The 14,678-nt window shown below is 55.4% G+C and overlaps 2 protein-coding genes and 1 long non-coding RNA gene across 3 annotated transcripts in view; 2 read left to right on the top strand and 1 right to left on the bottom strand.

The window, feature by feature from the left end:
* The window catches only part of LOC145534150 (uncharacterized), a 694,441-nt gene that overhangs the window by 588,279 nt on the left and 91,484 nt on the right, over positions 1-14,678 (bottom strand). Inside the window, exons 12-13 of the long non-coding RNA XR_014074276.1 lie at positions 14,324-14,435; positions 6,675-6,786 (exon numbers count right to left, since the gene is read on the bottom strand). This is a non-coding gene — a long non-coding RNA (uncharacterized LOC145534150). The remainder of the gene's footprint in view (positions 1-6,674; positions 6,787-14,323; positions 14,436-14,678) is intronic.
* LOC145534067 (uncharacterized) lies at positions 2,850-4,642 on the top strand. The gene is made up of 3 exons (XM_081561436.1): positions 2,850-3,025; positions 3,425-3,737; positions 3,990-4,642. The coding sequence occupies exons 1-3, from the start codon at positions 2,891-2,893 to the stop codon at positions 4,616-4,618; spliced, it is 1,077 nt and encodes a 358-aa protein (XP_081417562.1). The 5' UTR covers positions 2,850-2,890; the 3' UTR covers positions 4,619-4,642.
* On the top strand, positions 7,213-12,291 carry LOC145533903 (uncharacterized). The gene is made up of 3 exons (XM_081561249.1): positions 7,213-10,674; positions 11,074-11,386; positions 11,639-12,291. The coding sequence occupies exons 1-3, from the start codon at positions 10,438-10,440 to the stop codon at positions 12,265-12,267; spliced, it is 1,179 nt and encodes a 392-aa protein (XP_081417375.1). The 5' UTR covers positions 7,213-10,437; the 3' UTR covers positions 12,268-12,291.

Genomic DNA, 14,678 nt, shown 5'->3' with positions numbered 1-14,678 from the left:
TCCTCACTCCCCCTTGACAGTGTCCCTGAGGGCAGAACAGTGTGAATCGAATCAAGGTGGAAATGCAAACTCCAATGCAACCAAACTCCCCACAAGGTCTCTAAAACCACTCAGGAACAGGGAATTGGAAACTGCAGGGGATGACAGGAATGGAGATGGAGACTTGACACCTTACACCGAGTTCACTTCCAGTTATCCCTAGACAAACTTTCCATGAAAACTTGTCACAAATCTCGAAGAACAATGAGCAGAAACCGGACACGTGCTTTGAGTCTTCACACACAAAACTAAAAGCCAGTCCACAAAAAAAAAAACCCAGAGAATACAGTGGACTTTGCAAAATCAAAGATATCTACTGTGGGAAAGACCTCATGACAAAAGCAAAAGACAGGTCATACATCGCGAGACGAATGAGTGGAAACACAAAGCTTATCAAGGATGTGTCTCCAAACAGACAAAGAACACCAACGCAACAAGCCTGTGAAAACTAGGGAAAGGTCTGAAGGGACACCAGACTGAGGAAGACACACACAGAGGATCCCGGATGATGTCCAGCACTGAGGGCCTGAAGAAACAACGGTCTAGTTGCACCCCCTCAGGCCTGTGTGACCGTGGATGAGGCCTCTGTTTCCCGGTGGCTCTGAGAGATGGACAGGGAGGAAGGGGAAGAGAAGTCACTTGCATTTCTAATACTCACAGCAAAGTCTTCCAACGAGAAGGGAATTATCACCCCCACTGACAATGCCATTCACTGAAGTGATACCCACCAGTCCATCTAACCCAGAAGGGAAGGATGGATCTGTTCTCACAAAACGGCGAGAGATGGAAGAAGGAAGATCAAGCCCACACCAATCACTGGAAAGAGAAGCTGTGCTCAGGGCTTGAAAGAATTCCTATTGGGAAAATGATGTCACAGCCCCACAAGGCAATCCACAGCTTCGATGCTATTCCTCCCAAAATGCCAATGCATTTTCGCACCGAACAAAGAATTGCAAAAGGGGTACGGAGACAGAAAAGAGCCTAAACTGTCGATACAATCCGACGAAAAAGCCCCGATACGGACATCCAAGGTTGTGTGAAAGGAAATTAGACGACCAAACTAGGATCCTCAGGAGAGTATCGGAGAAGGCAATGGCGACCCACTCCAGTACTCTTGCCTGGAAAATGTCCTGGACCGAGGAGCCTGGTAGGCTGCAGGCCATGGGGTCACGCAGAGTCAGACACGACTGAAGTGACTTAGCTGCAGCAGCAGCAGCAGGACAGTATGCTATTGGGAATACAACAACACACACAGATCCAGATCGATGGAATAAAGTGGAGGGTCCAGAAACAAACCCCAGCATCCATGGTCAACTCATCTCTGACACAGAAGGGGAGAATATCCAAATGGGAACAAGAAAGCCTCTTCAATCAATGTCCATGGGAAAACCAGACAGCTACATCTGAAGAACGCTATTGGTTTTGATCTCATACCACCTCAATATAGGGGGAAAACCTCACCCTAAAGACTGATGTCATGAGATAGCTAGAAAGAAGCGTAGGTCAAAGGCTCCTTAACATCAGAGTCTCCTTGCCATTTGCTGGGCGGAGGTCGAAATGGGTCTCTTCAAGTAAGGCAAAGAGGTACACGAAGTACACCCATGGGTTTCCATCCAATGGAACCTCTTCACAACAGAGAAGCTAAGCATTCACAAATGCAAAAGATAGGAAACAGAACATGAGAGACTCCTTGCAAGTGGTGTATCTGAGAAGGGGTTCATATGGAAAGAGACGAAGAATGCACAGCACTCAGATTCCAAGAAACAACACCACCACCACCCTTGACCCTTCCCCCATGACCAACTCCGACCTAAAGCCTTTCTCTCCCTCTAACCTATCCCTAAAACATAACCCTCATCTAATCATATACATGTGCATCCCTAGCATCCATCCATCCACACACGAGAGAGAAAGAGGAAGACACAGACGGAACTGAGAAAGGAAAAGAGAGGGACACAGCCAGAGAGAGACACGGAACCAAAGAGAGGAAAGGAGTCCACGGTCCAGACTTTTCCTCAATCTGCCTCGAAGGTAGAAGCAATGACAGCGCCCTTCCACCCCAGAAGGGGGAAAAGGACGGAAGGTTTGGAGAGGAAAAGACAAGAACGCAGGGAGCCATTAGAAGCTCAGCCACCCGCAGAAGCCGAGCTGGGACACTTGAACAGAATCTCAATGGAAACAGAGGAGCAGAAAGTTGGCTACTCTTTTCTATAAGAGAGGGAGACCTTCGAGTCTTCCTTTCGGTCCTCCAACTTGGATGCGGGGTCTCAAACCAGTCAGGAGGGGGAGTGCCTTTTCCTGGGTACCACGGCACATCCAGGCCTCGTTCTGCCCCATTCTGTGCTGTGTCAGCCCTGGATGGAATCTTTCTTTCTGAAGTCTCAGCGCACAAGCTCCACGTGATATCGGCCCCAGGTGGAAAGGCATGGAGCTGCTCGTAGGCCGACAGACCTAGGAAGCAGATGGGAGAATGACCACCACTCTGCAGATGGAGAGACTGGGGCAACCCTGAGGGGCATATGCTTGTCCAGGGCCACACCACTTATGAGAAGAAGGAGCCTGGTCTGAGAGCAGTGGGGTCCTCGGAGCTCAGGCCCTGGCTGAACCCAGGCCTCCCCAGGGCTGTGGGCTGGGCTGTGTGGGTGTCACTGTGCCTGCACATGGCCTAAGGGGGGTGGTCGAGCAGTCAGAAACCCAGAGATTCCCTTGGGAAGTTTTGGGGAAGGGACCTCAGCACGAACCCCAGGAGATGATGTCACCTGCCGGCAACAGAACCCAACAGAACCCGCAGCCCGGGTATCCAGGCCTCCAGAGCGGAGAGGAGCCCCCAGCCAGTTCACTGGCTGCCAGGATGTTCTGCTGTTTGCCCCTGCCCAGAGGCCGGGGCCTCAGGAGTGCTCACAGGCAGTGTGCGCGGGCACCCTGTCGACGTTGGCTCAGGACACCCCCGAGAGGCCTCTGGCCCTTTGCCCGGAGAAACAGAAAGGTAACACGGGGAGCCCCAGGACGGACCAGGCCGCCTCTCCCATGCCACCCGGAAACACCGGGTCCTTTGCCTGTGTGTGTGGATGCGGGTTTCTTGGGGTGTGTCTCCCTCAAGGAAGCCCAGGCGGATGTGGGGTCAGAAGCCTGCGGACAAGTTGTGTCCACACCCCAGGGGAGAGCAGGCTGGGCGGGATGGGGAGAGTGCGGGCAGCGGCGGCCGCCCAGGCGGACCTCACACCCTCAGGTGGGACTCTTTCCTCCCGGGTGGGGATCTGAGCAGACACACGTCTCTGACCCTTCTGGGAAGAGAAGTTCGAGCAGGCAGAAGCAGCGGCTCCACTGCCCAGGCCCAGCTCGGAAAACTCCTAGCATGGCTGGCTGACGGTCACTGTCGTTGCAGAGCTTCCCACGTGATGAGGCCGAGGACGGGGACACCCCATCCACCTCCCGGAGGGAGGGGTCGGAGCACCACCCCCCCGCCCGTGAGGCCCAGTGCAGGCTCCAGGTGAGCGTGCCCACGGAGGCATCAGCCCCACCGGGGGAGAAGCGGAGGCGGGGAAGGCCTGCTGCCGAGACACCGCCCAGGATACACCCGGCGGCCCAGTCTGAGGCTGCCACGGAGCTCAGCACACCCGGCTCCGACCCAGAGTCCCGAGAACCCCGGCCTCTGAGGCAGCAGGAGGACCTGGAGCCCAGCACGCCAGAGCACAGAGGTGAGGACGCTGGGGCTGGTGCACGGGAGTGTGTGGGGAGGGGGTGCTGAGCTACACAGGGACGAGTCCCCGAAAGCTGCTGCTGGGCCTGCAGCAAGCGCTGGCCTCACACCCCCCGCCCCCCATCTTGCACACTTCAGTCCCAAAAGACATCCGACGCTGGGTATTCTTTGGGAATCTCTTGGAAGCTTTCTGTCCCGGGAGACGCACATGCCAAGGCTGGCCTGTGGGCAAACTTTGCTTCTCCCCCAGCTCTAGCACTGGCCTCCAACTGGAACCAGGCTCCGCTTCCCAGACCTGTCCCTACAGAGGTGCTGGCTCCAGGTGCAGGACCCAGGGATCCACCGAGGGCAGATGGAGAACCGAGACTTGCCCTCGCAGAGACACCAGGCCAGCTGGGTACTGGCCAGCACACCGGGCAGATCGGATCTCCATGCCTGCAGGACCCCCAGCCCCAGGCACTGATGTCCCACCCCCTCAGCCAGAACCTCCACCTCCACGTGCACCTCTACCTGCTCGGGCTCTGGCAGGAGAACCCGAGGCAGAGGAGGAGTCACCGCCTCGGCAGGGAGAGCCTGCCCTGGCTCCCGCGCAACACCCAGACGCCCACGATGACTCACCCACCCCTGCAGGGAGAACGAGCCCCCGCTCTGGACAGACACCCAGAGCCCTTGCCGGAAACACCACGTCCAGGGGAGCGGTCGGCTCTGCAGCCTCCATCCCCGTCTGCTCACCGTGGACGCTGGCAACTCGGTCTGCCCCCAGGGGACATGGAGTTCCTTTCCCCTGAACTGCTTTGCATTTGGTTTGTTTCCACCTTTCTGGTGATGTTTTATTTTTTGTATGGTTTCCTGTACTTTTGTTGGTTAAGTTGGGATTAGTAAACTTTTTCATCATTGTTGCAATTTGGGAACACTGTTGTGTAACTCTGGTGATACTGTGTTACCATCACCACTTTGTAGTTTCAGACCCGTTTGATCTTTATGCCCCACCCCCCAACAAAGCCTGGATTCAAGGCAAGCACGCCCTGTTCATCCCTTCCCCCGATCCTGAACACAATTTCATCCTTTCTTTGTGCATTCCTTCCTATATTCTTGGTGTCCCCAATCAATGACTCTCAGTGAAATGACTGAAGGAGTGTTTTTTGGACTCTCCAACTACTGTAAGACTCCATTGGAGAGTTCTCATTTGTATGTCATTTGAACTAGCCTTTGATATCTGAAAGGACGGTGTACGTCCTTTCAAGATACCATGTGCCAAACGAAGCCCTTTTGGCAACTGCCATCATTATCTCCAGGCAGGCATTGCTGTGTCAAGGGTGACATCTCAGCCAGAAGGCAGAGGCTGAGCTCGTCTTGTTGCACCAGCTCCCAAAAGAAGCCAAGAAAGGGAGCTGGAACAACAAACCACCCCAACACCCAGGAAAGCGTTCTTCATGACAGAAGGCTAGAAAATGACCCAACATCCTTGTGGCCCAGAACCCCTCTAGAAAATCACTGTTCCATAAAAAAGAGAAACACATGGGAAGTTCCAAGGAGAGGCAATGCCCATGGCCCGTGTACTTGAGAGACGGCCTGACCGCTCCGGGGAAGACACGCACCGACGGAACCCCTTGGGAAACAGCAGTGATAGTCCTCACCGTCGTAAGGGTTTCCTCTGGGGACAACCTGCCCGGGGCACCACACGAGGGAGCAGACCGGCTTCTCTTCCTCTGCCCCCACACCATTCACTCATGAAGGCAGCTCAGGTGTTCTCATGCCCTGCCTGCCTGCCTGCCTGGCTCATCCGTGAGCTGTGACCACCTACAGGGCAGGACTCCACCTTCTCCTCTCTGTGTACCGTGAATCTGCACACAGTGGGCTTGCAGAACCTTAGGAGACTTGAGCCATTCCCACTCGAGCCAGAACCCTCCCCAGGAAGGAAAACAGCTGTGGAGTCATTTTGGCCCCAGCACTGGTTCGAAAGCCTGGCGCCTCCTACAGCCTCTACGGTGTGAAGAGGGAGGTCCCTTCTGACAGAGCTTTCCGGGTCTCAGATCTAAGCTGTTGTTTCACTGTCAGCTGTGTCTCTTCCGTTGCAGCCAGGTGGGCCACGCTGCTCCAAAGGAGCTCACAAGCTGAGTTTCAAGGGAGGTATAGAGAGGACAGGGATGGCTACAACGTACTGCAAACTGAGTGAGGGTCCCCACAATCCTCAGCAAAGGTCTGTGGTGTGCAAGTGGGGAGTAGAGGGCCCCCAAGTTCCAAAGGAAGGGAGGTAGTCGGGAGCTAAAGCCCTTGGCCGCTGTGGTAGTAGCTGCAGATGGCAGCTCGTCCACAGTGCACTTCGAATGAGGTCATATGAGCGGGACTCTGGAAATGGCTCCGAAATCGGGAGAAAGGGGTCAGGGTATGTGGGAATCCGGCGGGGGTGGGGGGTGGATGAAGGAAGGTGTCCCTCCTCTCTGCAGTGCAATTTGGTTTGGTGAGTCTCAAAGCTACCAGATGGCACTTCCCAAGTCAGGCCCCCGCAGGAATCAGGGTGGGCTGCGTGCCTCGGCCCCTGCCACAGGGACAAGCCACACCAGTGGCCTCCCTGAGCTCCAATGGCCGGATCTGGGGGTTCTGTCTGGGTGCACACCTCTTTGCTGTGGCCAAGTTCCCCCCTTCTCTGAGCACCAGCTTCATCCTCTCGAATGAGGACATCGATTGCTACCTTGGCACGTTACTCTCTTCATCCTGTGAAGACTCATTAGGCTTATCCTACAATTACTAGCTGGCCGGAAGAGATATCTCCTGAATCCAGATTAAGCTGGAGTCTCCCAGGCTCATCTGGCATGTCTTCCCTGAAGTCTGCCAAAACCCACACCCTTGCATTTCCAGGGATTCCCCTTAGCCAGCTGGGCAGAAAACCCAGCATGGTTCAAACAAGCTGACAGACAAGCGGGAGAGGACTCACGGGCAGACGGCTTCCCTCAGGTCTCGGGTGGAGCTCTGGGACCACAGCAGCAACGGGCCATCCCAGGCCCTGGGCTCAGCAGCGCCCTCATTCTCAGGCCGGCGGCTCTGCCCTGAGGGGAGCAGGAAGGTCACCAACTGCCGCAGGCGGGCCTCACGCCCCTCCCACTGCTGGAGCCTGACCTCCCCCGGCCCCACCCCTTCCCCTACCCCAGCAGGACGACAGCTCGTCTTCCCCTGGCTTCCAACGGGAGGCCCGGCCCTGGGCCCCGATTGGGCACTGCCCCAGCCCGGAGCCAATCACAGTGGCCAGGGAGGTGGAACGCACCGATTGGCCAGGGCCAGGTCATGTGACCATACTCCCCAGGAAACTCAAATATTACCAAGGTTCCCTAAGAAACCAATGAACAGAATTATCCAGTAAAGGCAAACCGTGCTTTTTAATGAGGCCAATGTCACAGAAAAAAAAAAAAATGCTTCACAATGAACTGCTCAAGGAAGCTACTAAATAAAATTTCAGGAAAGTTTAGTAGTTTTTTTTTTTTTTTTTTAATAGGGTGACGGAGAGCTATACCTTTCCCGTCTATGTGAATTTAGGTTTAAACTAGATTTCCCTTGGCTATTATATAAGACAAAAAAACCCACATCCCCCCCTTTCACTCCCCCCCACCCCAAAAAAGTGTTTTAATCTATAGAATTTTTGTGTCCTCAGTTGTGTCTGATTCGCGGCAACTCACGAACTCTACACAGCCAGGCTCTTCCGTCCATGGAATTCAGGGCAATTTTTTCTGTCCCAGTAAATGCCCACCCTGGGTGATCCAAAGGCAAGGGCTCAGAGGCTCCTGAGAGACTAACTCCTTTCAGCTGAGCACAGAGCTGGCTCCTCACTGGGATGCCTGTGGCCTGGGGCTCCCTGAGGGGAGAGCAGCACTCGCCCCACCGTGTGGTCACTGCTGGAAGTGCAGGCTGCTCCTCACTCCCCCTTGACAGTGTCCCTGAGGGCAGAACAGTGTGAATCGAATCAAGGTGGAAATGCAAACTCCAATGCAACCAAACTCCCCACAAGGTCTCTAAAACCATTCAGGAACAGGGAATTGGAAACTGCAGGGGATGACAGGAATGGAGATGGAGACTTGACACCTTACACCGAGTTCACTTCCAGTTATCCCTAGACAAACTTTCCATGAAAACTTGCCACAAATCTCGAAGAACAATGAGCAGAAACCGGACACGTGCTTTGAGTCTTCACACACAAAACTAAAAGCCAGTCCACAAAAAAAAAAAAAAAAACCCAGAGAATACAGTGGACTTTGCAAAATCAAAGATATCTACTGTGGGAAAGACCTCATGACAAAAGCAAAAGACAGGTCATACATCGCGAGACGAATGAGTGGAAACACAAAGCTTATCAAGGATGTGTCTCCAAACAGACAAAGAACACCAACACAACAAGCCTGTGAAAACTAGGGAAAGGTCTGAAGGGACACCAGACTGAGGAAGACACACACAGAGGATCCCGGATGATGTCCAGCACTGAGGGCCTGAAGAAACAACAGTCTAGTTGCACCCCCTCAGGCCTGTGTGACCGTGGATGAGGCCTCTGTTTCCCGGTGGCTCTGAGAGATGGACAGGGAGGAAGGGGAAGAGAAGTCACTTGCATTTCTAATACTCACAGCAAAGTCTTCCAACGAGAAGGGAATTATCACCCCCACTGACAATGCCATTCACTGAAGTGATACCCACCAGTCCATCTAACCCAGAAGGGAAGGATGGACCTGTTCTCACAAAACGGCGAGAGATGGAAGAAGGAAGATCAAGCCCACACCAATCACTGGAAAGAGAAGCTGTGCTCAGGGCTTGAAAGAATTCCTATTGGGAAAATGATGTCACAGCCCCACAAGGCAATCCACAGCTTTGATGCTATTCCTCCCAAAATGCCAATGCATTTTCGCACCGAACAAAGAATTGCAAAAGGGGTACGGAGACAGAAAAGAGCCTAAACTGTCAATACAATCCGACGAAAAAGCCCCGATACGGACATCCAAGGTTGTGTGAAAGGAAATTAGACGACCAAACTAGGATCCTCAGGAGAGTATCGGAGAAGGCAATGGCGACCCACTCCAGTACTCTTGCCTGGAAAACGTCCTGGACGGAGGAGCCTGGTAGGCTGCAGGCCATGGGGTCACGCAGAGTCAGACACGACTGAAGTGACTTAGCCGCAGCAGCAGCAGCAGGACAGTATGCTATTGGGAATACAACAACACACACAGATCCAGATCGATGGAATAAAGTGGAGGGTCCAGAAACAAACCCCAGCATCCATGGTCAACTCATCTCTGACACAGAAGGGGAGAATATCCAAATGGGAACAAGAAAGCCTCTTCAATCAATGTCCATGGGAAAACCAGACAGCTACATCTGAAGAACGCTATTGGTTTTGATCTCATACCACCTCAATATAGGGGGAAAACCTCACCCTAAAGACTGATGTCATGAGATAGCTAGAAAGAAGCGTAGGTCAAAGGCTCCTTAACATCAGAGTCTCCTTGCCATTTGCTGGGCGGAGGTCGAAATGGGTCTCTTCAAGTAAGGCAAAGAGGTACACGAAGTACACCCATGGGTTTCCATCCAATGGAACCTCTTCACAACAGAGAAGCTAAGCATTCACAAATGCAAAAGATAGGAAACAGAACATGAGAGACTCCTTGCAAGTGGTGTATCTGAGAAGGGGTTCATATGGAAAGAGACGAAGAATGCACAGCACTCAGATTCCAAGAAACAACACCACCACCACCCTTGACCCTTCCCCCATGACCAACTCCGACCTAAAGCCTTTCTCTCCCTCTAACCTATCCCTAAAACATAACCCTCATCTAATCATATACATGTGCATCCCTAGCATCCATCCATCCACACACGAGAGAGAAAGAGGAAGACACAGACGGAACTGAGAAAGGAAAAGAGAGGGACACAGCCAGAGAGAGACACGGAACCAAAGAGAGGAAAGGAGTCGACGGTCCAGACTTTTCCTCAATCTGCCTCGAAGGTAGAAGCAATGACAGCGCCCTTCCACCCCAGAAGGGGGAAAAGGACGGAAGGTTTGGAGAGGAAAAGACAAGAACGCAGGGAGCCATTAGAAGCTCAGCCACCCGCAGAAGCCGAGCTGGGACACTTGAACAGAATCTCAATGGAAACAGAGGAGCAGAAAGTTGGCTACTCTTTTCTATAAGAGAGGGAGACCTTCGAGTCTTCCTTTCGGTCCTCCAACTTGGATGCGGGGTCTCAAAACAGTCAGGAGGGGGAGTGCCTTTTCCTGGGTACCACGGCACATCCAGGCCTCGTTCTGCCCCATTCTGTGCTGTGTCAGCCCTGGATGGAATCTTTCTTTCTGAAGTCTCAGCGCACGAGCTCCACGTGATATCGGCCCCAGGTGGAAAGGCATGGAGCTGCTCGTAGGCCGACAGACCTAGGAAGCAGATGGGAGAATGACCACCACTCTGCAGATGGAGAGACTGGGGCAACCCTGAGGGGCATATGCTTGTCCAGGGCCACACCACTTATGAGAAGAAGGAGCCTGGTCTGAGAGCAGTGGGGTCCTCGGAGCTCAGGCCCTGGCTGAACCCAGGCCTCCCCAGGGCTGTGGGCTGGGCTGTGTGGGTGTCACTGTGCCTGCACATGGCCTAAGGGGGGTGGTCGAGCAGTCAGAAACCCAGAGATTCCCTTGGGAAGTTTTGGGGAAGGGACCTCAGCACGAACCCCAGGAGATGATGTCACCTGCCGGCAACAGAACCCAACAGAACCCGCAGCCCGGGTATCCAGGCCTCCAGAGCGGAGAGGAGCCCCCAGCCAGTTCACTGGCTGCCAGGATGTTCTGCTGTTTGCCCCTGCCCAGAGGCCGGGGCCTCAGGAGTGCTCACAGGCAGTGTGCGCGGGCACCCTGTCGACGTTGGCTCAGGACACCCCCGAGAGGCCTCTGGCCCTTTGCCCGGAGAAACAGAAAGGTAACACGGGGAGCCCCAGGACGGACCAGGCCGCCTCTCCCATGCCACCCGGAAACACCGGGTCCTTTGCCTGTGTGTGTGGATGCGGGTTTCTTGGGGTGTGTCTCCCTCAAGGAAGCCCAGGCGGATGTGGGGTCAGAAGCCTGCGGACAAGTTGTGTCCACACCCCAGGGGAGAGCAGGCTGGGCGGGATGGGGAGAGTGCGGGCAGCGGCGGCCGCCCAGGCGGACCTCACACCCTCAGGTGGGTCTCTTTCCTCCCGGGTGGGGATCTGAGCAGACACACGTCTCTGACCCTTCTGGGAAGAGAAGTTCGAGCAGGCAGAAGCAGCGGCTCCACTGCCCAGGCCCAGCTCGGAAAACTCCTAGCATGGCTGGCTGACGGTCACTGTCGTTGCAGAGCTTCCCACGTGATGAGGCCGAGGACGGGGACACCCCATCCACCTCCCGGAGGGAGGGGTCGGAGCACCACCCCCCCGCCCGTGAGGCCCAGTGCAGGCTCCAGGTGAGCGTGCCCACGGAGGCATCAGCCCCACCGGGGGAGAAGCGGAGGCGGGGAAGGCCTGCTGCCGAGACACCGCCCAGGATACACCCGGCGGCCCAGTCTGAGGCTGCCACGGAGCTCAGCACACCCGGCTCCGACCCAGAGTCCCGAGAACCCCGGCCTCTGAGGCAGCAGGAGGACCTGGAGCCCAGCACGCCAGAGCACAGAGGTGAGGACGCTGGGGCTGGTGCACGGGAGTGTGTGGGGAGGGGGTGCTGAGCTACACAGGGACGAGTCCCCGAAAGCTGCTGCTGGGCCTGCAGCAAGCGCTGGCCTCACACCCCCCGCCCCCCATCTTGCACACTTCAGTCCCAAAAGACATCCGACGCTGGGTATTCTTTGGGAATCTCTTGGAAGCTTTCTGTCCCGGGAGACGCACATGCCAAGGCTGGCCTGTGGGCAAACTTTGCTTCTCCCCCAGCTCTAGCACTGGCCTCCAACTGGAACCAGGCTCCGCTTCCCAGACCTGTCCCTACAGAGGTGCTGGCTCCAGGTGCAGGACCCAGGGATCCACCGAGGGCAGATGGAGAACCGAGACTTGCCCTCGCAGAGACACCAGGCCAGCTGGGTACTGGCCAGCACACCGGGCAGATCGGATCTCCATGCCTGCAGGACCCCCAGCCCCAGGCACTGATGTCCCACCCCCTCAGCCAGAACCTCCACCTCCACGTGCACCTCTACCTGCTCGGGCTCTGGCAGGAGAACCCGAGGCAGAGGAGGAGTCACCGCCTCGGCAGGGAGAGCCTGCCCTGGCTCCCGCGCAACACCCAGACGCCCACGATGACTCACCCACCCCTGCAGGGAGAACGAGCCCCCGCTCTGGACAGACACCCAGAGCCCTTGCCGGAAACACCACGTCCAGGGGAGCGGTCGGCTCTGCAGCCTCCATCCCCGTCTGCTCACCGTGGACGCTGGCAACTCGGTCTGCCCCCAGGGGACATGGAGTTCCTTTCCCCTGAACTGCTTTGCATTTGGTTTGTTTCCACCTTTCTGGTGATGTTTTATTTTTTGTATGGTTTCCTGTACTTTTGTTGGTTAAGTTGGGATTAGTAAACTTTTTCATCATTGTTGCAATTTGGGAACACTGTTGTGTAACTCTGGTGATACTGTGTTACCATCACCACTTTGTAGTTTCAGACCCGTTTGATCTTTATGCCCCACCCCCCAACAAAGCCTGGATTCAAGGCAAGCACGCCCTGTTCATCCCTTCCCCCGATCCTGAACACAATTTCATCCTTTCTTTGTGCATTCCTTCCTATATTCTTGGTGTCCCCAATCAATGACTCTCAGTGAAATGACTGACGGAGTGTTTTTTGGACTCTCCAACTACTGTAAGACTCCATTGGAGAGTTCTCATTTGTATGTCATTTGAACTAGCCTTTGATATCTGAAAGGACGGTGTACGTCCTTTCAAGATACCATGTGCCAAACGAAGCCCTTTTGGCAACTGCCATCATTATCTCCAGGCAGGCATTGCTGTGTCAAGGGTGACATCTCAGCCAGAAGGCAGAGGCTGAGCTCGTCTTGTTGCACCAGCTCCCAAAAGAAGCCAAGAAAGGGAGCTGGAACAACAAACCACCCCAACACCCAGGAAAGCGTTCTTCATGACAGAAGGCTAGAAAATGACCCAACATCCTTGTGGCCCAGAACCCCTCTAGAAAATCACTGTTCCATAAAAAAGAGAAACACATGGGAAGTTCCAAGGAGAGGCAATGCCCATGGCCCGTGTACTTGAGAGACGGCCTGACCGCTCCGGGGAAGACACGCACCGACGGAACCCCTTGGGAAACAGCAGTGATAGTCCTCACCGTCGTAAGGGTTTCCTCTGGGGACAACCTGCCCGGGGCACCACACGAGGGAGCAGACCGGCTTCTCTTCCTCTGCCCCCACACCATTCACTCATGAAGGCAGCTCAGGTGTTCTCATGCCCTGCCTGCCTGCCTGCCTGGCTCATCCGTGAGCTGTGACCACCTACAGGGCAGGACTCCACCTTCTCCTCTCTGTGTACCGTGAATCTGCACACAGTGGGCTTGCAGAACCTTAGGAGACTTGAGCCATTCCCACTCGAGCCAGAACCCTCCCCAGGAAGGAAAACAGCTGTGGAGTCATTTTGGCCCCAGCACTGGTTCGAAAGCCTGGCGCCTCCTACAGCCTCTACGGTGTGAAGAGGGAGGTCCCTTCTGACAGAGCTTTCCGGGTCTCAGATCTAAGCTGTTGTTTCACTGTCAGCTGTGTCTCTTCCGTTGCAGCCAGGTGGGCCACGCTGCTCCAAAGGAGCTCACAAGCTGAGTTTCAAGGGAGGTATAGAGAGGACAGGGATGGCTACAACGTACTGCAAACTGAGTGAGGGTCCCCACAATCCTCAGCAAAGGTCTGTGGTGTGCAAGTGGGGAGTAGAGGGCCCCCAAGTTCCAAAGGAAGGGAGGTAGTCGGGAGCTAAAGCCCTTGGTCGCTGTGGTAGTAGCTGCAGATGGCAGCTCGTCCACAGTGCACTTCGAATGAGGTCATATGAGCGGGACTCTGGAAATGGCTCCGAAATCGGGAGAAAGGGGTCAGGGTATGTGGGAATCCGGCGGGGGTGGGGGGTGGATGAAGGAAGGTGTCCCTCCTCTCTCCAGTGCAATTTGGTTTGGTGAGTCTCAAAGCTACCAGATGGCACTTCCCAAGTCAGGCCCCCGCAGGAATCAGGGTGGGCTGCGTGCCTCGGCCCCTGCCACAGGGACAAGCCACACCAGTGGCCTCCCTGAGCTCCAATGGCCGGATCTGGGGGTTCTGTCTGGGTGCACACCTCCTTGCTGTGGCCAAGTTCCCCCCTTCTCTGAGCACCAGCTTCATCCTCTCGAATGAGGACATCGATTGCTACCTTGGCACGTTACTCTCTTCATCCTGTGAAGACTCATTAGGCTTATCCTACAATTACTAGCTGGCCCGAAGAGATATCTCCTGAATCCAGATTAAGCTGGAGTCTCCCAGGCTCATCTGGCATGTCTTCCCTGAAGTCTGCCAAAACCCACACCCTTGCATTTCCAGGGACTCCCCTTAGCCAGCTGGGCAGAAAACCCAGCATGGTTCAAACAAGCTGACAGACAAGCGGGAGAGGACTCACGGGCAGACGGCTTCCCTCAGGTCTCGGGTGGAGCTCTGGGACCACAGCAGCAACGGGCCATCCCAGGCCCTGGGCTCAGCAGCGCCCTCATTCTCAGGCCGGCGGCTCTGCCCTGAGGGGAGCAGGAAGGTCACCAACTGCCGCAGGCGGGCCTCACGCCCCTCCCACTGCTGGAGCCTGACCTCCCCCGGCCCCACCCCTTCCCCTACCCCAGCAGGACGACAGCTCGTCTTCCCCTGGCTTCCAACGGGAGGCCCGGCCCTGGGCCCCGATTGGGCACTGCCCCAGCCCGGAGCCAATCACAGTGGCCAGGGAGGTGGAACGCACCGATTGGCCAGGGCCAGGTCATGTGACC

Source organism: Giraffa tippelskirchi, chromosome 14 (assembly GCF_054371585.1).
Source record: "Giraffa tippelskirchi isolate mGirTip1 chromosome 14, T2T-mGirTip1v1.2.pri, whole genome shotgun sequence".
Classification (NCBI taxonomy): domain Eukaryota; kingdom Metazoa; phylum Chordata; class Mammalia; order Artiodactyla; family Giraffidae; genus Giraffa; species Giraffa tippelskirchi.
Note: the sequence above shows the minus strand (reverse complement) of the source record. Positions and strands in the feature narration are given on the sequence as shown.